The 25,842-nt window shown below is 38.3% G+C and overlaps 1 protein-coding gene across 5 annotated transcripts in view; it reads left to right on the top strand.

Moving 5' to 3' along the window:
• Positions 1-25,842, top strand: part of atp8a2 (ATPase phospholipid transporting 8A2) — a 112,440-nt gene that overhangs the window by 53,920 nt on the left and 32,678 nt on the right. For all 5 annotated transcript variants that reach the window (XM_022682716.2, XM_022682721.2, XM_049486153.1 and 2 more), the window contains 15 exons: positions 644-812; positions 1,193-1,320; positions 3,555-3,632; positions 3,817-3,905; positions 4,059-4,103; positions 4,233-4,308; positions 5,215-5,320; positions 6,532-6,614; positions 7,596-7,645; positions 7,729-7,798; positions 7,947-8,031; positions 8,801-8,940; positions 10,149-10,287; positions 11,586-11,650; positions 25,259-25,431. In XM_022682716.2, coding sequence (XP_022538437.2) covers positions 644-812; positions 1,193-1,320; positions 3,555-3,632; positions 3,817-3,905; positions 4,059-4,103; positions 4,233-4,308; positions 5,215-5,320; positions 6,532-6,614; positions 7,596-7,645; positions 7,729-7,798; positions 7,947-8,031; positions 8,801-8,940; positions 10,149-10,287; positions 11,586-11,650; positions 25,259-25,431 — 1,496 coding nt within the window. The remainder of the gene's footprint in view (positions 1-643; positions 813-1,192; positions 1,321-3,554; positions 3,633-3,816; positions 3,906-4,058; positions 4,104-4,232; positions 4,309-5,214; positions 5,321-6,531; positions 6,615-7,595; positions 7,646-7,728; positions 7,799-7,946; positions 8,032-8,800; positions 8,941-10,148; positions 10,288-11,585; positions 11,651-25,258; positions 25,432-25,842) is intronic.

Below are 25,842 nucleotides of genomic sequence, written 5' to 3'. Positions count from 1 at the left end.
ATTCCAAATAAAAAATAGTAATTTAGAGCATTTATTTGCAGAAAATGAGAAATGTCTGAAATAACAAAAAGATGCAGAGCTTTCAGACCTCAAATAATGCAAAGAAAACAAGTTCATGTTCGTAAAGTTTTCACAGTTTATCTGCATCTTGGCATGTTCTCCTCCTCCAGTCTTACACACTGCTTTTGGATAACTTTATCCCACTCCTGGAGCAAAAATTCAAGCAGTTCAGCTTGTAATCATCCATCTTACTCTTGATTAAATTCCAGAGATTTTCAGTTTGGTAAAATCAAAGAAACTCATCATTTATCAAGTGGTCTCTTTTTTTCCAGAGCTGTATATTTGTCAGTGTCATGGTGGCAATGTCTGTGTTTCAATCAATACACTTAATCCAACTATTTATACTAGCATTTAAGCCCTTTAATTACCAATTTATTGCTCACATATACAATCGTTTTTTAGTTAATGTATTTACTAAATTAAAAGCCTTAGCATGGTTTGATATTACTCAACATCAAGCAGCTCTAAATAAATATAATAATCCTAAATAATTAAGGGAATGTTGAGATTCTTGCATGCATTTTATATTGTTATTTCATGACTGCTTGTGGCTAGTGATAACATTAGTGACTCTGTCCTACAGAACTCCACTAAAGCCCCTTTAAAGCGCTCAAATGTGGAGCGAGTGACTAACATGCAGATCCTGGTGCTCTTCTGCATCCTCCTGGTCATGGCACTTGTGAGCTCCATTGGAGCGGCCATCTGGAACAAGCAGCACACTGACGAAGCCTGCTGGTACCTCTCACGTGCAGGTACACACACTCCTACACACTCCACACACACACACACACACACACACACGCAGAGAATGTAAACTCACTTCCGTGGCAGTTTTTAAAGGCATCATCTGAACATCCCCTTATGAATTTTGCTTTCCGGAGGAAACAGGGGGTATTATAACACAGTGTGTATGATACAGAATCTCAGATATATGAATATTAAGCTTGGGCTAGATGTAAATCAGCAGCATCTTGGACATTTATTTTTAAGAAAGCATGTTTAATTTCTTTCACAATGAAGGGCTTGTCTTCTGACGTTCCTTCCAAGGCCAGTTACAACAGCCAGCCCTGCTTACATCTCTGCTTACATTGTAATGTGCATCTGTATCTGTGTCTGTGTGTTTTGCCTTTAGGTGACATCTCTCTGAACTTCTGGTACAATCTATTGACCTTTATCATTCTCTACAACAACCTGATCCCCATTAGCCTGCTGGTCACACTAGAGGTTGTCAAGTTCACACAGGCGCTTTTCATCAACTGGGTGAGTGTGTGTGTGTGTGTGTGTGTGTGTGTGTGTGTTTGTTAGCACACCATGAACCACCACATATTTAGTGGCTGAAGTTTTTAGTAAAGTTATTTCAAAGACAATCTGTGGGTAACACACATTGTGTCTGAATGCCTAGGCTGCAGCTTAAAGGTCACCTTCCGCAAAAATCCGATTTTTCTTGTTTTTTGTGGAATACAGTAGGTCTCTCCGAGTTGAATGTGTACACCTGCTCATTAAACTGTTTTGCAGCCCCCATTGTCTGCAGGAGCTAAGCAAAGAAATCCCCCCTCCCCCCCTCCGAAAAACGGGTGAATTTTGAATTATCTTTCTGCCTACGTAGGCAGAAACTCACAGACCAGCCCACCTTGGCTCGAGAAACTCCCAGAGGCGGAGCTGAAGCGACGCAACATCACCGCTCATCAGTTAGGAGGTGGGAGGCAGTGAGCGGCAGAGCGGTGGAGGGGCGTCGCAGTGCTCCTAGCCAATCAGAGGAGAGATATTTGCATGCTGTTTGCATGTATGAATATTCATGAGCAAAGCTGGAATCCGGTCATTTTGGACACACCCCTAAAACAGTCCATTAAAAAAGAGCTATACAGAGACACCTGAGCACTTTTTTTTTACAAAAACGGCTCACATGTCATTCATTCATACTAGAGACCACAACTAGACATTTTAAAATGAAAGAAAAAACGACGGAAGGTGACCTTTAAGTAGGAGAGACATAAACTAACTAACACTAACACTCTAATGCAGAATCTGTTCATCTGTGATGATGCACATCCAAGGCAGCCTTAGATTCACTTATTACACATACATTTTTAATGTGAATGGTGGCTTTGTAGTTAGCATGATCTTCTCTCAGAGCTGGGGTCTTGGGTTCAAGTCCCCATATGGGTGGAGTTTTCATGTTCTCTCCATTTTCATGTTCTCACCATTTTCATGTTCTCTCCATTTTCATGTTCTCTCCATTTTCATGTTCTCACCATTTTCATGTTCTCTCCATTTTCATGTTCTCACCATTTTCATGTTCTCACCATTTTCATGTTCTCACCATTTTGCCCCATTATGTTTATCCTTGATTTCCTCCCACAGTACAAATGCATGGAGATCAGGTTAATTGGTTACTGTATGCTGAGATATGGATTAACTTGCCATCATGTGTGATACCCCCTGTTTCAAAATGCAGTCCTCCATGTGAATGATTGTTTTAGTTTTATTGTATTGTCAATTTGCTGGAACTATTTACCCACGTATGTTAGTTGAGTGCTAAGCGTAAAGGAATGTGTAGAGTGTTAATTGTAAAGCATACTTGGGTATTCAAAAGATGCTATGTGAGTGTAACATTCATTTATATATAGGGGGCGCTAATTTAAAAAATATATAGTTATTTAAAAATTTCTCCTCTTTTTTTAAATTGTCACATCCATTCAGCTGCTAGTCAGTTGTATATCCCCTATCACTATTGATGCCACTAGTGATGAAGACTAGCACGTGTTTTTTCCGATACATGTGAAGTCAGCCACCGCTTTTTTCAAAATATTGCTGATGCAGCTGAGTACATCAGCTCACAGACACCTTTTGCTGATTGGAATCACGCTAGAATTGTTGAGGGAAAAAAGAGCGCAATCTACCTCCCAGAGAGAGCAAGGTCATTTGGGCTCTCTCAGGGCTCTGGCAGATGATGAAAAGCTGCATGCCCGGGATTCGAACCAGCAATCTCCCTATCACAGTGGCATCGCTTAGCCCGTTGGACCACTCGGTGGCCGTAGGGTGTGCTATTGTTAAACAATTAGGCTCTTAGTGCTCTTGATTAATGTAATTTTGCTTGTGATGTTAATGCAGGACTTTAATTTAAGGTTCACACATAATAGAATAATGGTCAGCAATGCAGTATTTCCCAGCTACATAATGCATTAATAAATTATTTTGTTAGTTTAATTTACATTAGTATCAAAAAACCAGCACAGAACTATAAAAACACACAGTGTAAAGACCACATCAGCAGTTTATGTGCATTTTGGAGTATGGGGATTTTTTTTTTTTTAGTAAACCGCTACATGTAGTTTTTTTAAACTGTGTATAACCTACTTGTATCTATAAACATGGACAGTAGAATGTAGCAAGAATTTAGCCTGTGCTTTTGTCTTGGCACATCAAAGTGACTTTTGCGGAACGTCAAACTATTAATTTAAACATAACGAGTAATATTCCCTGTGTGCTATTAGGACATGGAGATGTATTATTCAGAGACAGACACACCCGCCATGGCTCGAACATCCAATCTGAATGAAGAACTTGGCCAGGTGAGAGGATATAATAGTCGTAGAGTACATCTTAACATTTCAAAGCTCTGTAATTGGTTCTTTAATATGAAGCCACCTCTCTCTCTCTCTTTCTCTCTATCTCTCTTTCTCTCTCTCTTTCTCTCTCCCTTTTTTCTCTCTCTCTCTCTCTCTCTCTCTCTCTCTCTCTCTCTCTCTTTCTCAGGTGAAGTATCTGTTTTCCGATAAGACAGGCACTCTGACCTGCAATGTCATGCACTTTAAAAAATGCACCATAGCTGGAATTACATACGGGTGAGTCTAGCGTTTAATGGTTTGGCATTTATCTTCCTGTTTCTGTTAGCATATTTGTGTTGTTGTATATTCTCTTGCTAATAGCATATTGATCTGTTGTTGCCTGTTTATATTTGTGTGTGTGTGTGAGCTGATCTATAAGTCTGTCTGCAGGCACTTCCCTGATCTGGAATGCGATCGATCCATGGAGGATTTTAGGTCAGGAGCCTTCCCGTCTACATAATAAAGCTAATTCTGGGCTTTTCTCAGAGGATAACATTTCAATACCTGTTTTTGGTTTTTCCCTTTTTCTCTTTTTCTCTCTTTCTCTCTCTCTATTTACTTCAGTAACCTCCCCTCCAGCAGCAACAACTCCACAGAGTTTGATGATCCTGCTCTGATTCAAAACATTGAAAAAAATCATGTAAGTGAAAAACGCCTCATGACCATCATTTGACAACTCTTTAGGTCAGGAATAGTAACTGTAAAAAGTTGAAAATTATCTAAGAAGTGTCACAACAATTGAGAGAGTAAAGGTTCAGTCATTGGTGATGCTGCAGCCATCCATGTATGGAAATATATTTGACATTGCTCTCTCTGTATAGTTAGGATGACCCTCTCCACCAATCACAGAGCACGATGCTAATCAGTGCAGACATCTGTTAGCTGTTGTAAAAGAAATTATAGTTCTGTTCTCTTCTAAGTGTGTTTATATCCTGTGTTTGAAAAAATTTACAGTGCTGGTTTAAGACACATTGGCACACCCTGAAATTCACCACCTCAGGGTTCCCTGGGTGGGTATGGAAGCCAATTATATTTGATAGAAAATGTGGACCTCTGAAAAAACTATGGTACAATGGGTCATTTATCACAAAACAAAAGAGGAAGGCACCGCCTATGTAAGCTGCTGAGTTGCTACTGCAGGGGTTGCCAGATTAATGAGTTTACTACCAAATTTGGGGAGATTGGCAAAGCAGGGGGGTGATAATATTAAATAGTTGAGGTATGTTATGTAGACTGAATGTCAGATTTTATTAATACTTTCTTTTGTAAAACTGTAGAAATGAATGAACTAATGTTGATGTGAGTAAAAGCTGACTCTCATTTTGAATATCTGGCAGCTCAGGGATAGATGATGATAAGGACAGGTTTGTGGCTGAGAAGCAGATCAGGTCCTTACTATCTTATTTTTTTACTTAAATGTTGTTAAAATAGTGCTTTCAAATAATCTGCCGTCCCCCCAGTTGACCAACCTGTCCATTATTCTTTTATGTTTCCTCATAAGTTATTTTTTTTAACTGTCTCCCTCTTTCTCTCTCTCGCCCTGTAGCCCACCTCTCCTCAGATTTGTGAGTTTTTGACGATGATGGCCGTGTGTCACACTGTTGTTCCTGAGCGAGAAGAAGATCAGATCATTTATCAGGCCTCCTCACCAGGTTTGAACATTCAATCACAACAAACTGTACCAGTCACATAAACCAGTCCAGCTTTTTGTATATGAACAATTTTAAGAAGGACAAGATGTTTTAAAATCTGTGTAATCTCATTATACTATATAAAGAGCATAAAGTGAAAGATCTCCACCACCTCTCATCCCCAGTTGCTTAACCTATTCTATTGTATGGAGCACCATCATTGCAGAAAAGCCAGTTCCTCTGTTCCACAGCTTTCTACCCCTGTAACCTTTGAAAGGCATTAGGCATGGTGACGACAGGTTTATGTTTATCTGCTCTAGATAGTCTTATATTATTTCCAGTACTTCTATACAGGCACTATACAAGTTATGTGTCCATTTGTCTTAAAGTAGCTGAATGTATTCATTTAAAGGGGTTCCAACAAACATTTATGTGGGCATACAGCTCTGGAAAAAAAATTAAGAAACCACTTAAGTTTCTGAATTAGTTTCTCTGATTTTGCTATTTTTAGGTATGTGTTTGAGTGAAATTAACATACAGACATAAATTCTCCTTAATTCCAAATCAAAATATTGTCACTTAGAGCATTTTTCGCAGGAAATGAGAAATGGCTGAAATAACAAAAAAGATGCAGCGCTTTCAGACCTCAAATTATACAAAGAAAACAAGTGTATATTCATAAAGTTTTAAGAATTCAGAAATCAATATTTGGTGGAATAGCCCAGTTTCTCGTGCATCTTGACATGTTGTCCTCCACCAGTCTTACACACTGCTTTTGGATAACTTTATGCCACTCCTGGTGCAAAAATTCAAGCAGTTCAGCTTGGTTTGATGGCTTGTGATCATCCATCTTCCTCTTGATTATATTCCAGAAGTTTTCAATTTAGGAAAATCAAAGAAACTCATCATTTTATTGATCTCTTATTTTTTCCAGAGCTGTAATAGTGCATAATGCATATTGCAAGAAGATTTCATGAAAAAAAAGTTTTTTTCATCATATTATATAAATCTTAGGTATGAATCTACAATAAACAGTTTTCTGTTACTAAAAACATGGATTCCACTGTTGAGCAGTTGTGTATATTGCATCTCCGTAATTACCCAGTGGTGTCCAGCCTGACCACATTACCACATTAGTAGTGTTAAATAGGGCTGTTTATGGGGCTGGTGGTTGTGTGTGGGTGTGTGTGTAAGTGTGTAAAATTCTTCTTGTGTGTTTTTTTTCTCTCCAGATGAGGGAGCTTTGGTAAAAGGAGCCAAGAGTCTGGGCTTTGTGTTCACGGCAAGAACTCCTCATTCAGTCATTATTGAAGCGGTCAGTTTGTTCTCATATCCTGATGTTTGTGTGTGGCCATTGGCACCAGCTATGGGTGTGGGGGTTGGGGGCAATCAAAAATGAAGGGGGGCAATGCTTCTGCATTTCTTGCAGCAGGCACAATAATAAAAAGGCAATGTTTGGAAGCTGCTAAAAACTGTGGCGATAGTGAAACTGTGGGAACAGACGTGATTTAGGCTGCAGAGTGAGGTCATAATAATGTATTTACACATTGCTTTTTAAAAACTTCTGTTTATTAACTGTATTTAGGCATTACAATGAGGGTTGGGCGATATAACTGTAATATCTTATACTGTGATATTAAAAATTGTAACTGTATCTCCAAATGATGGCCACAGGATGGGGACACTCAAAAAAAATACTGGTGGTGAAAAAACACAGGGCCACCGTAGTTGTATGTTTAGCAATGTGCCAGCTTTGTCAAAAATAGCTGTACTGAGTTGTCTTAGACTGTGTGTATCTGTGAGCGTCTGAAACCCATTGTAGGGCCAAGTATTTACCATATAAAGATAATCTTAAATGCTCTTAAAAACAAACAGTCAGTACTAATGGTCATAAATTATATACGCTAATTAACCAAACAGTAAACTGATATGACTTCTGTAAACTAAACCATAAACTAAATAAATAGTTAATGAGTCTAATATTCACTTGATTCTTGCTAATATGTTAAATAGGACATGTCTTGGATTAAATGAGGAGGTAAAATTCTGTTGTAGAGCTGTGAAGTGACTGTAAAGTGTGTTTTTTTTAATAAAAAATATTGTCCTTCACCCTAATCAATCGCATATCCTTTCAGAAAGTTCTGAAGCCCTCAGCTTTCCACTTATTTGCTTAATAGTGGTTTTGTGTTTTGGTATTAAAGAGATTGGATAACTTAAGTTATATATATGAAAAATCAGCACTTGTTATTCATTTCTCTTCTCTGTTGTTTTGTGTGTGTGTGTGTGTTTTAAACAGCTCGGGAAGGAGATGTCTTATGAGTTGCTGAATGTTTTGGAGTTTTCCAGGTAAAGATAAAGCAGCTCAGTTTGTATTTATGATTCATTTTATTACACTGCTTTAAAATATCTCCTCTTTTATTTTCCTTTAGCAACCGAAAGCGCATGTCAGTGGTGGTCCGAACCCCAACAGGAAAACTACGACTGTACTGCAAGGGAGCGGTGAGTGTTTCAAATGTACACGTAAACACATGCACAGATACATGTAGTAGTTACATGGTGTCATGCTGAGTGGTTGGAATGCCTGGGATTGTGGTAATTTCACAGATTGGCTACATCTTGTGGTGATGATGTCATGCTTGTGTCACAGGATAATGTGATTTTCGAGCGGCTGAACGAAACATCCCAGTATAAAGATCTGACCATAGTCCACCTGGAACAGTTCGCCACTGAAGGTCAGTAAATTTTTACAGTTTAAGTACAGAATGTCTCTGTATCACAATTTATTTATTTTTTATCTCAGTTTTGTTTCACTTTGACATACTGTAAATGACAGTTCTTTATGTATTCTTGTAACTTTGATGAAGAATAGATCAATAAAAGTGCACCACAATTCGTTTAAATAATTTTTACATTAATATTTTATTGAAGTTAAGAAAGTTTTTTTCTTTTCTTAAAAAAGTAGACATTTTGGAGAGTGAATATTATTGCATGACCGCCATGTTATATTTTTTGTATCATTGCGATTATACCACAGTTCTATTATCACTGTTTATTAAAAGATTTTGAGTTAAACAGGATGAGCGCTTTACTCATCCAATTAAACTTTTTTTAGGAGAGAAATCTGTGTAGATTAAAGTCCAGTGCTTGCTTGGCTGAAAGAAAATGTTTTTTTTTATTTTTATTATTATTAAAGTTTTGTTTACTTCGGCGCCCCCCAGCGGCAAGACCTTTGGAATTACAAGAGTCCACCTTACATTTATCTTAAAATACCCTATATTAACAGGAAAATATATACACATAAGCTTTTATTTTAATAATAACAACTCTTAACCTGATATTGGTGGCTGATAATGTGTGTAATAATGCATATTTTTAAATTTGCTGGGCTTATTTATTTGTGGATTAATGATTAATGATTAAATAATGAGCCCGAAGTTGGTAGTGTGCATGCGCATTCACGTGATCATATTTTAATTTATGTGTGCGTGTGTGTGTTTGCAGGTTTGCGGACCCTGTGCTTTGCGTATGTGGATCTGGAGGAGGGTGCGTATCAGGAGTGGCTGAAGAAGTATAACAGCGTCAGTACAGTCTTAAAAGACCGCGCTCAGAAACTGGAGGAATGCTATGAACTGATTGAGAAGGTAATTATGACAAAAACAATCATACAACAAACCCAGTCATCAAAAAGAGCAGGAGTGCAGCAATCAGTGGACAAAGCTGATAGTTAAGTTGACAGTAAAACTGAAACTAACATTGTTTTAAATTTTCAAGCAATGGGCTCATGAGTGGTGCATCTGTATAACATTGGCTGTATCTTAGTGAAATTTTAGGTTTGATATGGTGATGCCACAGCTATAATTGTTATGGTAAAGCTTATTGTAGCTGTGCTTCTTCCTGTAAAGATATCAGTGTAGTGCTTGAGTGTTTCAGATCTTAATGGATTTGGGAATAAGTTGTATGAAGAAGTTATGGAGAAATACAGTGTGAACAGGGTCTGCTTGTTTCTGAGGTGCTGTGTTGGGGTGTGTGTCCAGCAGTGGGCGCTGCAGGGTCAGGATTCTGTGGTATAATGTGCAGTTTGGATAGTGATGCGAGTGAAGGTGGGAAAGAAGGACTCGCTCTCACTCCTCTATTAAATACAGTCTGCTGAAAGGGCAGTTACACAGGCATACACACACACACACACACACACACATACATGTGCACACACACACACTCATATACATGTAGGTATAAGTATTCAGTTTTAGTAGAAAGACAGTTGTGTGTGCTAATATGAATGTGTGTGTGCTTGTGTGTGTGTGCACACAAGTGTGTTCAGGCTCCTTCCCAGATGAGCCTGATTGGGGTGGGGGCATGGGGGGGTGGTAGACCACAGTGGGGATAATTACCTGCACCAGTCTGCCAAGAGCCTCATAAAACTAGAGTCAACAACACCACTGTGTTACCAAGATTCACATACACACACACACACACACACTGTCTCTCTCTCCCTCCCTCTCTCTCTCTCTCTCTCTATCTCTCTCTCTCACACACAGAAATTATGGGATAGAGCAGAAAAGTAAAGTTGAAGTAAGACAGATAGGTCAAAAGAGGTACTGACAAAGAAGCAGGTAAAGTAAAAGGTATAGTAAACCTACTAAGAGGATTATAAGGCTGAACTAATGGTAATGGTAAACTAGTTAGTTTTGTCCAATTAGTCAATAAAACAAATGCATCAGCAGAAATGTTATTATAATATCAGTATATAATATCAGTCTTTAATCTTGTTCTGTTAACAGGTAGGAAGGGTCTTAGAGAGAGAGAGGAGATTTGTTCTAATCACTCCATCCCTCTGTCTGTCTCTTAGGACCTGCTGTTGCTCGGGGCGACGGCTATAGAGGACCGCCTTCAGTCAGGTGTCCCAGAGACCATCTCCACTCTCATGAGAGCAGATATCAAGATCTGGGTTCTGACTGGAGACAAGCAGGAGACTGCCATCAACATTGGTGTGTGTGTGTGAGTGTGTTTAAAGGGTTAAAGTGCATTGTGTAGAAAAATATGTATAGCTCTGAAAAAAAAATGAGACCACTTCAGTTTCTGAATCAGTTTCTCTGATTTTGCTATTTATAGGTAAATGTTTGAGTAAAATGAACATTGTTGTTATATTCTATAAACTACGAACAACATTTCTTCCAAATTCCAAATAAAAATATTGTAATTTAGAGCATTTATTTGCAGAAAATGAGAAATGGCTGAAATAACAAAAAATATGCAGAGCTTTCAGACCTCAAATAATGTAAAGAAAACAAGTTCATATTCATGAAGTTTTAAGAGTTCAGAAATCAATATTTGGTGGAATAACCCTGATTTTTAATCTCAGTTTTTTTGCATCTTGGCATGTTCTCCTCCCCTCCACCAGTCTTACACACTGCTTTTGAATAATTTTATGAGACTCCTGGTGCAAAAATTTAGCAGTTTAGTTTGGTTTGATGGCTTTCCTCTGATCATCTATCTTCCTCTTGATTATATTCCAGATTTCAATTTGATAAAATCAAAGAAACCCATCATTTTTAAGTGGTCTTTTAATTATTTTCCTGCTGTATATTCAGAAAAAAATAAAATGTAAATTATAACAGAAACCAGCACGGACATGCAACAAGTCACGGGTCAGGAACTAGTATTGTGTCCCATGACTTTTGGAATAATTAAAATAATGTACTTGGGCCTCCTGCATAGAATGTGCATGTGGTTTGGAGTCACTACCAGAATCTGTCATGATCATTACCACCCATTGCTCTGTCCACTGTGAGCGGTAATGCCTTTATAATTAATTCCCAGTGCACACGTGACATTGTGGATTGATGAATGATAAATTATCTATCTGGCACCCACTATTAGGCCTCACACTCACGAGATAACGCCTCATAACTAATACAGGTTGTTCCCTGAGGTAACACTTCATTGTTAATTTACATACTGCTATCCCATGACTTCTGGCATGGCAGTGTATACAGTAATATATGTATAATATCCCTATTGCTCTGCAAATAGGCTTAAAGTCTGCAGAAAATTCACCCTCTCACCGATATAGTGAAACAAAGACACAGAAAAAGACAGACTTAAGAAGGAATGAAGACGGAGCTTAGTGAAGGAGAGAGCTGCCAAAGTGAAAAACAAGAGTTGGAATCAAGAAGAAAGTATTAGTGTTCTGTGGGTGTGGGTGTGTGTGTGTGTGTATGTGTGTGTGTGTGTGTGTGGTGTGGTGTGTGTGGGTGTGGGTAATAACTTTATCTTTCTCATTTAGGTTATTCCTGTAAGCTGGTGACACATGGTATGTCCCTCATCATTGTCAATGAAGACTCTCTAGATGTGAGTATATACATACGTGTGTGTGTGTGTGTGTGTGTGTGTGTGTGTTTGTGTGTGTGTGTTTTCGGGGTGTGGAGTGGAGAGGTGGGTGTGTTTCTTTGTTTCTTTGTACAGGTGAGGGTAATTAAGGTGTCTGGTGTCATCAGTGAGGATCATGATGAAAGAGATGGATCACACACACACACACGCACACACACACTCATGTATATTCCCACAGGACAAGCACACACAGATTGTGCTTTTACTTTTTTTGCAGCATTTTTTTTATATATATATTTTCATTACATTATAATGTTATGGGTCTAAACTTATTGAAGTAACTTAATAAACGTCATGTGAAAGCAAGTTACTGAAGAATATGTACACACACACACACACACACACACACACACACAGACAATTTGTTTTCATTAGTCTCAGAGACAGGTAGTCTGCAAACAGTAGCTCATGCACTTTGAAGTTTCCGACTATAGTCTGTCTGTCTGCTGAAAACTGCGCCACACACACAAAACACTAAAATATAATGAAGTGCATTGTTGAGTGACCTTCATTTAATTTTCCACATATTTACATTCACTTAAATAGAGTCACATTCTATAGGCTACATAAAATGCAGTTTTACACAGTGAATAATAGAAAAATTGGATTAGCTGAACCATTAAGCAGCGCTGCCTGGTATATTGTCGCTGTCCAATGAAAAACGAGTATCTCCAAAACAGCAAGTTTACAGTAGAAAGAAAAAAAACCTTCTTAACTTTTAATTAAAGTTAATGTAAGAATACTTTATTTAAGGTCATTTTAAAATATTTTTATTGGTCAGTTCATCAATACATTTTGGCACAGAATAAGGGACTGGTTGTATGTTTAAATAGTGTAGTAAACTAAAAATGGAGATACTTGTTTTTCATTGGACAGCGACAACTTGAAGAACCCTTTAAGCACTGACTCTTTTTTACTTGGTATTGCTCTGCGTTGGTCCACTATCTATTTGGCCGAAGACTGAATAGCAACTTTATTTTTTCCGCAATGGCAAAATAAAATAACCTAAATGGGTTTGTGGTGCCTTGATTGCAAGTGGTAAATTAATCTTGATGTGCTGTATCTCTTTGCAGATACTTCTTTTAACAAATCAGCAGAACAGTGTTTGGGTCATTTTCTGATACTTTAAAATGCTTACACATATATGTCCTACGTTTAAAAAGAGTGGCTTATTTCACACTAGCTGCAGTGAGTTTGCATCATAAAAAATTTAATTTTGTCAAAAATGATTGTGTCTTTTCACTTCAGGTGAACACTAATTTTTTTTTTGCCATTTTCAGCTGATTAATTTTGGTTGCCGAATGTTTAGTGCATCCCAAAGATCACTAGGAAAAAAAACTTTTTTGGGGGGGTTATAGAAAACAAAAGATCAGTATTGCATATGAACATCCTTATCTGTGAAATCTAATCTTACATTTGAGTATGCTGTTTACATGATTACGTGAATGATCAGATAACTGAGGTAATCTGATTATAAATGGATTTTTGAGTGCATTTAAATGCACTTACTGTTGTTATGGGTCACAAAACACTTTTTGCTTAGATTCTACGGTGTTAGAACTCACACAATCAACGGTGCGTAATCTAATAGAAATTACTTAGCAGCTGTGCACATTTTTAAGCCAGTTCTTTTATGGTTTAGCACAGAACACTCATGTAAACTTTAGCTGTTCATACTTATAAACTAGATTAGCATTGTCATTTTAGTGCCAAATGAAAGAAGTAAACTTCAGACATAAAAAATGAGTGTGAGAGTGAAGCATAGTGACCCCCCCACCCCCCCCCCCCTCTTTATTCGGCAGCCATTACTTGTTCATTCTGCTAACTTTGCTTTTTTATTTTTTGCTAACAAGAGATGGGAGCTAATTTAGTTACATTCCTATTTTGGACAGTAGCTTCTTACATACCCCTCAGAGACTTTCCCTTATATTAGTTAGCCTAATGTATTAGCAGTGTGTGTGTGTGTGTGTGTGTGTGTGTGTGTGTGTGTGTGTGTCATTTGTGCATGCAGCAGCAGCTGTTGTTGGAGAGGAGTATTGTCACAGTTGGGCAGATGTATCACAGTCTTCCTTTCTCTCTCTTTTTCTCTCTTGCTCTGATTTTATCTCTCTGTCACTTTAATCTCTCTCTCTCTGTCGTCATCATCATTCTGATCTTTTCAAATTTTCTAATTGGTTGTTGTTTATCACTGTTTCCACTCCTGCTACAAACTGCCAGCTCCCTTAAAATGTACAAGAAAATGCTGTGTGTATGTGTGTGTGTGTGTGTGTGTGTGTGTGTGTGTGTGTGGTGATGAGAGAGGGAGTAATGTGATCTCCTTTTGCTGCTTCATCTCGTCAAAACAAATTCTGGCAGCAATGCCTCCTGGGTAAACATGGAAGCCTGTGACAGTGACTGTGTGACAGCTTCCATCTGTCATTGTACTGTCTCACACACACACACACACACACACAGAGAGAGAGAGAACACAGCTGGTGCCCTTGTAATATACACACACTTATCCTTGCTCAAACAGAATTGTTCTGTCTCTGTTTTTTATTTCTCACAGATTGTGTGTGTGTGTGTGTGTGTTCATTGTCTGTTCATTGGTCTGATTGCTTAACTTCCACATTTCATCCATCTTCACCGTCACACTGCCCGCATTACACAGCTTCCACAAACATACCCAGCATTCTCCTCATTAATCACACACACACACACACACACACACACACACACAGTTTGTCTCATTCCATCTGTCATACATGCCGCATTTCCACAAGTGCATAGTCCATATCTTATATAGCATAAAATCATAACCATAAATACCACACACACACACACACACACACACACATGCACACACATACAGTAGCTATAAAATATAGCCCGTAAAAAACTGGGGTGTATATATAATGTTAAGCTATATATTTACAGCATGCTTATGTTGATGAATTGTATGTTAATACAGTTAGCTGGTGAGTAAGTAATGCAGACGGAAGTGCAGTAATTTGACTGCAGCGTTGCTCTCAGTACACACAGGTGTGCACATGTTAGAGTGCAGTGCGGAGTGATCTATAGTGTGGGAGTGTGTTTACTCAGATGTTCCGGATGAGTTTTAAATGCATAAGTGCTGAATAATATGCCTTGACCCTTTTTTCACGCTGTGTTTGTTTGTGTGTGTGAGACAGGGAGAGACAGAGAGAGAGAGAGAGAGCAAGACAGATAGACCTAGCTGTTCTTTGTGTGGTAAAGGGCACTAGTGTAATCCAACCCCGGCTCTGAATGGAGGAGGTGACCTGTGATATGTCACAGCAGTTGGTATTAACCTCTCACTTACGAGTGTGTGTTGGTGTAAGTGCATTTGTTGGTGGGCACAGTGTGCGTGTGTGTGTGTCCTGGATTTGGGAAACCAGACAAATGTGGATTTGTGAGTGTTTGAAATTAGTGAAAATATATTCTCCACGTTTAGTGTATATAGGCTTTAGGATGTTTTGTGTGTGTGTGTGTGTGTTTGAGTGATTATAGTAAGTGATCTTTGATATGTCACACTTCAAGACTGCTAGGCTTTTTTTCCCTCATGCTAAATATAAAACTGATAAGATTCCAAGGGGCTGGGAACATGTTCACCAGACACTGTACGAGCTTATATGTGTGTGTGTGTGTGTGTGTTGTATTTTCCATTCATGACTTTTCGTTTGTGTGAACATGTATTTGACTTCATTCCCACCCCTAAGGCAATGAAAATAACATTTAGTTTGGATCTGGACACACACACACACACATACACACACTTTCCGCTGATACCTGTCATGAAGAGAAAGAGAAAGAGAAGGTCTGTGTGTAGAAATGGAGTGTGCAGAGATGATACTGTGAGCATGATGAAGTAAGGCTGAGTACAGTAGAAAGTGTATTACAATAATGGATTTCCTGTGGAGCACAGTGACTGAGTGTGTGTGTGTGTGTTTCTTGTATTACAGTGGTCCCTACTGCCGGCCTCAAATAGGTCTTTCCTGTTTTACCACTCATTCACTCACTACCGTGAGACTGAAACCCACCTACGTGCTTTTCAGGAATGTGGTGTGCATTTTAGCTTAGTTTGCGAGTTTGTGTCTCAATCTGATCACTGTATAGTGTGCCTTACACTATACACTGTCTGCAGTTCAAACTGTAACTTCTTATGTGAAGTGGAAATGACCAGCTAATGAATTAACCATGAGTTCATTAAAAAGCACATATTTATTTATTCTTTATTCAAGAAGCTGCTCACAGATATGCATTTATTTTAACATCTGATTGGCTAATCCACACTCTAAGCCATTTTAAAATATCCCTGCTGGCACGTAACAGTATTAGACTTTATCCTGACGTAAAATGTTTGTCATATGATGTTATGACCAATATTGAACCTGAAATTAACGCCTATTGATGTTGGTGGCCAGCTGGGATTCTTATATAGATCTTGGAAGTCAGCGGGCCCTATCTTACACCCTGCTCAAGGCACGTCACAAAGGTCATTGCTATCCTACACCCCATCAGCAGTCTATTTTCCATTTCCAAATATCTACGCTAATGGGTGTGGTGGTCTGTCAGGACATGAGGTAAATTTCTGGTGTATTGCTATCTTGGCAATTGAAAATACAGTGACTGATTAGATCCCTGACAACAGTCAATCAGGCAAAAACAAAATAGGGAGGTTGTTCCAAGTGATGCAGAATAGAGGGACATACTTTTTACTCTCTGGAGCCGTATTTTTTAATCCTGGACATTTTAGTTGATTGGGTCAGTGCTTAGGCAGCTGCGCCACTCAGGAGCATTGATACTCCTGTATTGTGTGGGGAGTCTTGTTAGCCGGTGAGCTCTGCTCAGCAATTCTGTCTGTTTAAAGGCCAAACCCACGCTGTCCATCGGGACATAGAGAAGGTTGGACTTTGAATGTTTATGTCTCATTAGCACCTCTGTGCAGAGTCATTAGGATGTTTGCTGCAGCATGGAGTTAATTATACACTCAGACACACATAAAGACACACAGACACACACACACTTTCCAATTAGACCAAGACAAAGAGGAATTTTCAAACAAACATGACCATTTTCAGCGTCAGTGTGTGTGAGTCCAGACAATGCTGCTAGACACAAAAAAGACATAGAAAAGAGGTCCGCCCACGCTCAGGAAAAACTGTATTATTACAGACTCTTGAGGAAAGAGGTTATTAATCATACAGTGTTGTGAGAAAAAAAGTTTTTGGACCCTTTGGAATGATATGGTTTCAGCATGAGTGGCTTGTATGTCCACCTATATTGTAAAGTCATATATATATATATACCGTATGGATGAGTTTGGTTTTGACTTTGGGGTGTACTTATATTTACATAGCGCTGAGATGTAAAAAAAAAATCACAGTACCTAATTGTTAAAAACTGGTGGCAGGTACTGATTTCATTTTGTGGCTTTTTTTATCTTCAGTAAGTAGTTTGATTAGGGGGAAAGGATATTTTTATTTTTTTTAGACTCTTGTTGACTTTTGTAGATTTTTGCATATAATATTTTGTGTTTTATACCATGGCAGGTTTAAAATTTACAAATTTTATTTGTTAAAAATTTCATTGCTTACATTTTTGCAGTATATCACAATGTATAGATTTGGTATCCCTTTATTGTGATCTGCATCATGTCACAAGGTGCATAGGGTACCTTTATGCTTTTACTTCTGTCCAAAAAGGCAGTGTTGTTTTAAACTGTGCTGTGCAACAAAGCTTTTCTTAAGCACAGTGTGGAGTTCTTTGGAATGAGGGTGCTCCATCCAGTACTTTTAGGATGAGGTGAGGTGATGATCTTCCAACATCCTGACTTCACTAGCACGCTTATTGCTGAACAGTGTTGCTACAAAATCTAAAAAAAGCCTTCCCTGAAGAGCTGAAACAAATACTTCAACAAAAGCCAGATAAATGTCCTTTAATACCCTTAACTTCTTAAAAAAAATGAAAGAGCAAGTGTCCAAATACTGTATTTGGGAAAAAATGATTCCATCTAATCAGAGCAGTAAATGTCAGTACTTTCTCTTACACTTGTGGTGAATATGAACTCTGTCTAAAACCCCTGCAGACCCCCGGCGAGAGATCCAGAAAGAGACGGTGAGCGAGGAAGTGCTTTAAGTTTAAGAGCATCTGTAATTCATTACCAGTAGCAGTTACTGTTCTACTAATCAGCCATGCTTACACACACACACACACACACACAGAGACACAGGCATGCATTTGCTCCTTTGTTCGCACGTACACCGGGCCTATCACACATGTTTTGATTTTTCGGCACCCTGGCATGTGTAATCTGTGTTAATCCGTCCGTTCCGCTCCTGTTTTGCTTTTCCCCCCTTGTTTCACAGGAAAGGTGAGAGCAAACAGGAATTCCTGATTGAAAAGATAAAACACACAAGATCTGGAGTTCAAACCTCAGGCGCACACATAAACACACACACACACAATCGTTTGTTTTAATACCTTGTCAGGACTTCAGTCCATTCTTACCAATGACATTACAAACAGTGATAAAAATTGTTTTTTATTTCAGAATTCGTGCATGTTTTTCATGTTAAATTTTTTTAACATGAACTTTTTTTTAGAGTTTATAGTTTATAGTTTTTATAGAGTTTATAGTGGGTTGTACAACCCGTACCAGCAAAAGATGGGACAGTATGTTAAATACAAAAACACAATTTCCTTTAAATGGTGGCTTAGTGGTTAGAATGTTTGCATCCCTGCACTGAGATCTTGGGTTCCAGTTCCTATCTGGGTGGAGTTTCCATGTTCTCCCTGTGTTTTCGTGGGTTTCCTCCGGGGACTCTGATTTTCTCCCACTGTCCAAAAACATGGAGATCCTGGAAATTGGATACTCTAAATTGCGCAGAAAAATTGAATACTCTAAATTGACCTGGTGTATATGTGTAAGTGGGTGGTATGTATGTGTGTGTAAATGTGTGTGTGACTGTGCCCAGGTTTTAATTAGAACTCTGTCCTGGGTCAATTCTGTAGTGCCTGATGCAGTCCTCCAGGTGTACGGTTGTTTCCGGTTGAGAGTACGCTGTACGATATTGGCTGCCGATTCTCACCAGTGTGTGGATAAGTGCTGAGTATGAATGGTTGTGTGTAATACGTGTACATAGTAAAGCGCCCTTGGGTTTCTAGAAAGGCACTATATAAGTTGAATTTCTTACATTTATATTTAATTGCAGACTGTCATTCTAAATATGTGATTAAAACAGGTGATGTATTTCAAACAGGAGGTGTAAACCTCCAGGAGGTAATGATGAATGAGCAGCATCCCTAAAAAGCTCAATCTGTGAGGAGCATATATGGGCAAAGGATCTCTAATTTGTATCAAATGCACAAGAAATTGGTGAAAATATTTACAAACAATGTTCCTTAAAGAAAGATCTTATGGAATTTGCACATTTCTCTCTGTACAGCCCATAAAATTATTAAAGGAGTCAAGGAATCACGAGGAGTCATTCTATGCTAATTAGCAGTGGCAGCCAAAACGGGCACATGTCACCCCGCTGCTCAATGAGCTCCATTGGCTACCAGTTGATGCTTGCATCAAATTCAAAGCTCTTACAATCGCCTACAAGGTGATGACAGAACAGGCTCCTTCCTACCTGCACTCGCTCCTGAAGGCTTACGCTACCTCCCGGCCGCTGCGCTCCTCCAGTGAACGTCGCCTCTCTTTGCCAAACATTCACACAAAGCAATCCAGACTGTTCTCATACAGAGTTCCCCAATGGTGGAACAAACTACCTTCCACTACCAGATCAGGAGAATCTCTCGCTATCTTTAATAAACTCCTGAAGACAGAGCTCTTTAAAGAGCACTTACTCTCTTAACACCTCTAACACACTAACTACTTCTAACCTCATTTCCTTCTTCCCCTCCTTCACTCCTCTATCCTATTACTCCCCTTTGACCTCCTTTTATCCCTATCCAAAGATGTTTTACCTTTAAACTTATTTTACATTGTACTTGACTATTGTCGCTTTGTCGACTAAGTCGCTTTGGACAAAAGCGTCTGCCAAATGTAATGTAATGTAATGTAATGTAATGGTTGTGTAATGGTGTGAAAATGACAACCTGTACAGCTACATACTGTAAAATGTGTTTGTAGGATGACAGGGACACAATAACACATGAAACATTTAGTTGCTGTATTTATACTGCTTAATGTATTCATAAAGATAAGAGTACATTTAAGAAATGCTCTATTTCTTTTTTCTTTTTCATTTTTCATACTGTCACATCTTTTTTCTGATTCAGGGTTGTAGTACTGTATATAGACAGAGAGTCTGGTAGGGAAAGGACCCTGTTCTCCATATTAAAAAGGTAATTAGGATTAGTGATCCGTAACCACAGTGTGTGCTTCGGTTAACAATTAGCTTTGATTTGAGCTTCACATCTCTGGTCTAAATCTAATTTAGAGACTACAAACAATTTGAACTTAAGAGCACAGATTGTCCATCATAACACAGTGAAGAGAGATTCCAGGAGGTTGTGGACACTTGTCAATCTGTATAACTGGAGAAAATCTGTAACAGCAGTTACAGGAGTGCTTAGTCACAAACTCTCCAAGAGCAAAGAAAAGGAACAAAGATCCCTGGAACAACTTAACATTTAAAAAACTGCAGGTTTAGTGCTCATTAATTGACTATTAGAAAACATTGTACAGTACAGCAAAGCCATTGCCGAGCAAGATGAATGAAAATGCTCACTTCAGGTATGCAAAAAAAAAAAAACACTTAGATGGGGCCTCTGAGTGGTTCAGCAGACTAAGGTGCTTGCACTATGATCTGAGAATCACTGGATAATCCTGTATCACGCAGCCAAAGTCTGAGAGAGCGTAATTACTCCTTATGTTTTTTTTCAGTCACTGGTGTGATGGTGGTCAGCACAGGCATCTGTTAGTTGATGAATCAACTAGCAGTACTGTATCAACCTTTTGCTAGGAGCATTTGCTGATGATAGGAGGAGTTTTAATGAGTGGGTTGGTTAACTTGCCTTCCAAATTTAGGAGAAAAAGGATAAAATTAGAAACAATAAAGAGAAGATATGTTAACATAATGTCTTTCAGACAGATAAACCTGAACCTAACATGTATGTGTGAGATAGTAGCTTAAACTAACATTATAGTCTGTTGCTACAGCTGTTTTGATTATTTTCCATCCACTATACTGATGCAAAGGTATAGTGTACGACAGGGATTAGGCGGCCCGCAAACCAGATGTGGGCCGCAAGCATGAAACATCTGGCCTGTGAGGTTGCTTAAACTATAATGAACAATAAAGAAAAAAAATATTATTAAAAATGCCTTTTTGGAGAGCTTTTGTTTACTCTCCTCCCCGTCTCTCTGTCGCGCTCGGCGTGATTTAAATATTTGCCCTTGGGCTCTCTATCTCCTTATAAGGGCATTTTTTTCAATTCCAATTCACAAGCCAGGGCAACGGGAGTGTATTGCATCGTGACCCTGACGACACAGGTTCGATCCCGCGAGGAGCAGTGTGTTTATTTTTTTTTTTTTTTCCCTTCTTCTTGGGTTTACCTGCTTTGAGATCAACTGCTCTGCACCTTCATTCTACAAAACGATTTTTTTGTAGCCCGCCACGTAATGGCTTGGAAAATATCTGGCCCACAGCCAAACTGATTGCTGGTGTAAGGTATAGTAAAAGATATAGCCACTTATTTACATTACATTGTATTGTTTTTGGAAAATAAAAAGTACTGAAACTAAATATTTATAGTTTTTATAGGATAGTGTTAAAAAATACTGTTTTCCATTATTATACTAAACTAATTTAAATGACTGTTGATGGTAGTGTGATAGTACATAAATGCTTTGCTGCATCAGGACCTGGACACCTCACCACTGAGGATGAATTCTGGTCTGTATCAGAGAATGTACAGGCCATCTCTCCATGAACTAAAGCTAAAGCTGAAGTGCAGTTGGGTGATGCAACATGACAATGGTCTAAAGCACACAAGCATGCCGTACAACAGTGCAAAATAAGAAATTTAACCTTTTGACCGGAATCGACCTGAAAACTCTGTGAAATGTTATGTGAATAGCTGTTTTGTTGGGAACAGAAACACATGATTATAGGCCTACTAATAACAGCAGAGATTAAGCTGTTCTATAAGGAGGAGTGCCCAATATTTCTAGACACCATTGTGGAACACTAATTAACAGCTACAGAAAGCGTTTGGTTTCAGTTTTCACTGCTAAGGGGGGCATAACCCGCTTTTGAAAGGAAGGGGCCGTCACTTTCACACACAGGGGGATTGGGTGTTAAATTTCTTTTCCTAATAAATACATAAGATGTCTGTTCCATTGTTGTGTTTTAGTGCCCACAGGCTCCCTAATATGCAGCTTTTATGCATATATAGCTTGTGGGTTGAGATGTACAGCATTCAGTGTTTGTAAAGTGCAAATTCAGATATTTTTTTGCCTCTAAAAAATACGGCCTGTAGGTTGGAACTGTTTTCTGTTTTTTGTTAGAACTAGGGCTGGGCAATAATTCAGTATGAGGGTATATCGCAATAGGAAAAGTTTCAATATCAGTAATATGATTTTTAAACACATTTCTGATATTTCTGTATGCATAATTTAAAGTATCTGCCACTGATAGATTACAATGATTTTTTTCTAGGTTTATAGGTGCAGACATCTGTTGGGTATTTTTTCTTGTCTCATTTGTATTATTCATATTGACATCAAAATATATGGTATCAACCTGTGGCTTTTTGATGTCGCAACATAACGCAAAAACTATGTATTGTGATAGAATTTTTTTGGCCATATCGTCAAGCTCTATTCAGAACATGACAGTTCTAAAAAATGAACAGAAACACGCAGAGCATGCGAAACTGAGGTGTGCAGGAAGGACAACATTTGTCAGGGTTAATGTGAGGGGAGTGAACTGAAGCTGTGATATTCTGATCTGAGATCAGACTGTGTTTACTCTATGTGAGGCTGTGTCAGTCTGATCTGACTGATGGTCTGATCTAAGATCAGCTGGGCTGTAGCTGCAGGTTCAGCAGGACAGAGGGAATATGTTAAACATGGTCATGGCTGAAGGAAATGGCCTGCTGGTTGCTATGGCATCGACACGGACTAACATGAAAAATGTTCAGGTGGCCGGGCAAGTGGATGTGCGTGCACAGATGTGTGTGTGTGTGTGCCCTGTGGGGTCCACATGGTCTTCATTACAGCAGTATAGGATGTTTGTTTTCTCTGTTAGTTTTCCTGCCCATTATTATCATCCCCATCCAGCACTGCCTCCAACTACATCTACACACACACACACACACACACACATGGACATTAAATGTTACCTCTTTTTTCATATTGAATCTATTTGTTTTTCTTTCCTTTTTTTCATCTCTCTCTCTCAGTCTTTGTTTTCTCTTTTTCAATCTCTTTCTTTTGTATTACAACATTACCAGTAAAACAAAAAAATATTACAATCAAGTAAATGAACAATAATTACAGAATAAGTGACAACTAATAAATAAAGATAACAATAATTTATAAATTAAGTTTATAAGTTTACAAAAATATATATTTAAAATATAAATATATTTAATAAATATATGTAATACTCTACAGAAAATTAAAAGACTAAATTGAATTAAATGAAGTCATTTTTGCTATAAACAGTTTGGTATAGTGAGGTAGGTGTTACACACTGTTTCTTAGTGTGCCAATAGATCTTTAAGCTGATAGGGGTGGAAAAGATTTTTTTGTGAAAAGGAGTGAAACTGAAAAATGCAAAAGCTTATTTCTAATAAACAATGTTGTATCACGCTGTAAGTGCACCCGGTCCGATCATGAGGTTGCTTTTAACTCTGAAAATTGACTCCTCACTGCTCTCCCAGGATTGTCTGGTGTGTTTGTGCACCCAGTCGAGTAGAGAAGATCATTGTGGCTCAAATATATCAGCCCTCGTTATATGTGCCATAAAAATAATGTAAATGATAAAGATAAGATGAAAGTTAAATCTCTCAATTCTGCTTGTTTCAGTAATGCTCCCAATCCTTTACCTCATGTTTCTTAAGACACAGTCATACACTGTTATTTAACTTTTTTCTGCCAATATTTTGGAATTTCACATTTTACAAAATATTTAAATGGAAAACCAGCTTTCTTTGTCTCTCATTGCTTTCCTTCTCTCTCTCTTTTGCGCTGTGTGTAGAGTCTATGAAGTCTTAGTGTGTCTCAAGTGACAGAGTGATGTAGAACAGATGTGTGTGTGTGTGTGTGTGTGTGTGTGAGAGAGAGAGAGAGAGAGAGAGAGAGAGAGAGAGAGAGAGAGAGAGAGAGAGAGAGAGAGAGAGAGAGAGAGTAAGAGAGAAAGATGGCCGTGTTAACAGCCCCAATGACACCACTTAAAACATCCCCTTGAACTTCCATAGCCATTACAATCATGGCCTGGTATGTGTGTGTGATCTCTGGATGTGTGTGGGTGTGTGAGCCTTTGTGTGTGTGATGAGTATGTCAGTACATGCGATTGTGTGTGTGTGTGTGTGTGTGTGTGTGTGTGTGTGTTTGTGAGTTAGAGCTGGTGGGAACTGGCAAGGTCACAGGAATATGACTAAGTTGTTCAGTAAACATAAATGCAGGAGGAGTATGTATAGCATGCATACAACATCTATAATTACAGTTTTTAATTAAACAAAAACAATTTGCCTGCCAACTGTGGTCCACAAATCCATGTGGAGTATCTGGAATTTAAACCTGGACATTTTAGAACGTTTAGAAAAAAGGGAGGGTTATATGAAGGTAATTAAACAGGACAACAATGTTCAGAACAACAATGTTCTGCACAGTTTCTAGAACAGTATTACCCTTTCAGCAAATTTGTAATTTTTACCATATTAAGGCCTTTGTACAGAAAAGTCAGTGTGCTTTAAGTCTGATCTCCTTGACTGAAACTTGTGTTCTGATGACTATAATTCTGAGAGTTCATACAGCTCAAATACATGCTGTTATTAAAGCTGAAGGGGAACACACCACAAAAACTGACATTTTTTCATTTTATCTTCACCGTCAAGATTCTACTTTTCATTCAATTTGTTTTGCGGATAATGTCAATTGTGATGAAAATCTACACCTAAAATATTTCTAAAGTGTTTCTCAATTCTTCATCATGGAGGCACCCTGCCTTGCACCTTTTAATGAATTGGATTTGTTTGAACAGGGAATTTTGTAGAAAGTGCAGAGCAGAGTGCAGGACAGGGTGCCCAAGAGGTTTTGGTAGCAGGGAATCCACTAATATCTGCAGAGTAAGGTGCAGAGCAGAATGCCTAGTTGTTTTTAGGAGCAGAGATTCCACTAAAATGTTCAGGACCAGGTTTGAGAAACTCTGGTCTACGGCTTTAATCACATTAGAGAAAACAAAATAAGAAAATTGTTTTTATGTATCATTATATAGCTTCTTATTGCTCCAGGAACAATGAAATATGAAATATTGAATTTATTTGTGTGTGTGCGTTTGTGTGTGTTTAGAGTGTGAATGTGGTCTAATAAGTGTGTGTTCTGTGCTCTAGGCCACTCGAGCGACTCTGATAGCCCACTGCTCATCTCTGGGAGATTCTCTGGGGAAGGAGAACGAGCTGGCCCTCATCATCGACGGACAGACGCTCAAATATGCTCTGAGCTTCGAAGTCCGGCAGGCCTTTCTGGACCTGGCGCTGTCCTGCAAAGCTGTCATCTGTTGCAGGTAATTAATGAATAAGCAGGTGTCCCAATATGTTCTCCATAAAGTTTGTATCATATATGGTTGTATACTCAAAAGACAATATTATCATTATTTGTTGCCCATTATAACTATATCAACAATTCTGTGTCTGTATCTTCTAGTCTATATACTGCAAGACACAATACTTCATAGCATCTAAAGAGGACGAAAATACTCCTTAATTATGTATTAATTGTAAAAATAAAATAACCTTAATTATGTATTAATTGTAAAAATAAAATAACCTTAATTATGTATTAATTGTTTTCAGTTTCAACAAATTTGACAGCCAATATTCCTTACCCTATTAATTAGGTTAGTGTCACCACATGAAGTAATGAAGCAGTAATTGTAGTAAGTTAAACTGGGGAGCAAGTCTTAGATTAGAGCACC

Source organism: Astyanax mexicanus, chromosome 1, assembly GCF_023375975.1.
Source record: "Astyanax mexicanus isolate ESR-SI-001 chromosome 1, AstMex3_surface, whole genome shotgun sequence".
In the NCBI taxonomy this organism is placed as follows: Eukaryota; Metazoa; Chordata; class Actinopteri; order Characiformes; family Acestrorhamphidae; genus Astyanax; species Astyanax mexicanus.
The sequence above is the reverse complement of the archived record's forward strand: the minus strand, read 5'-3'. Positions and strand labels throughout refer to the sequence as shown.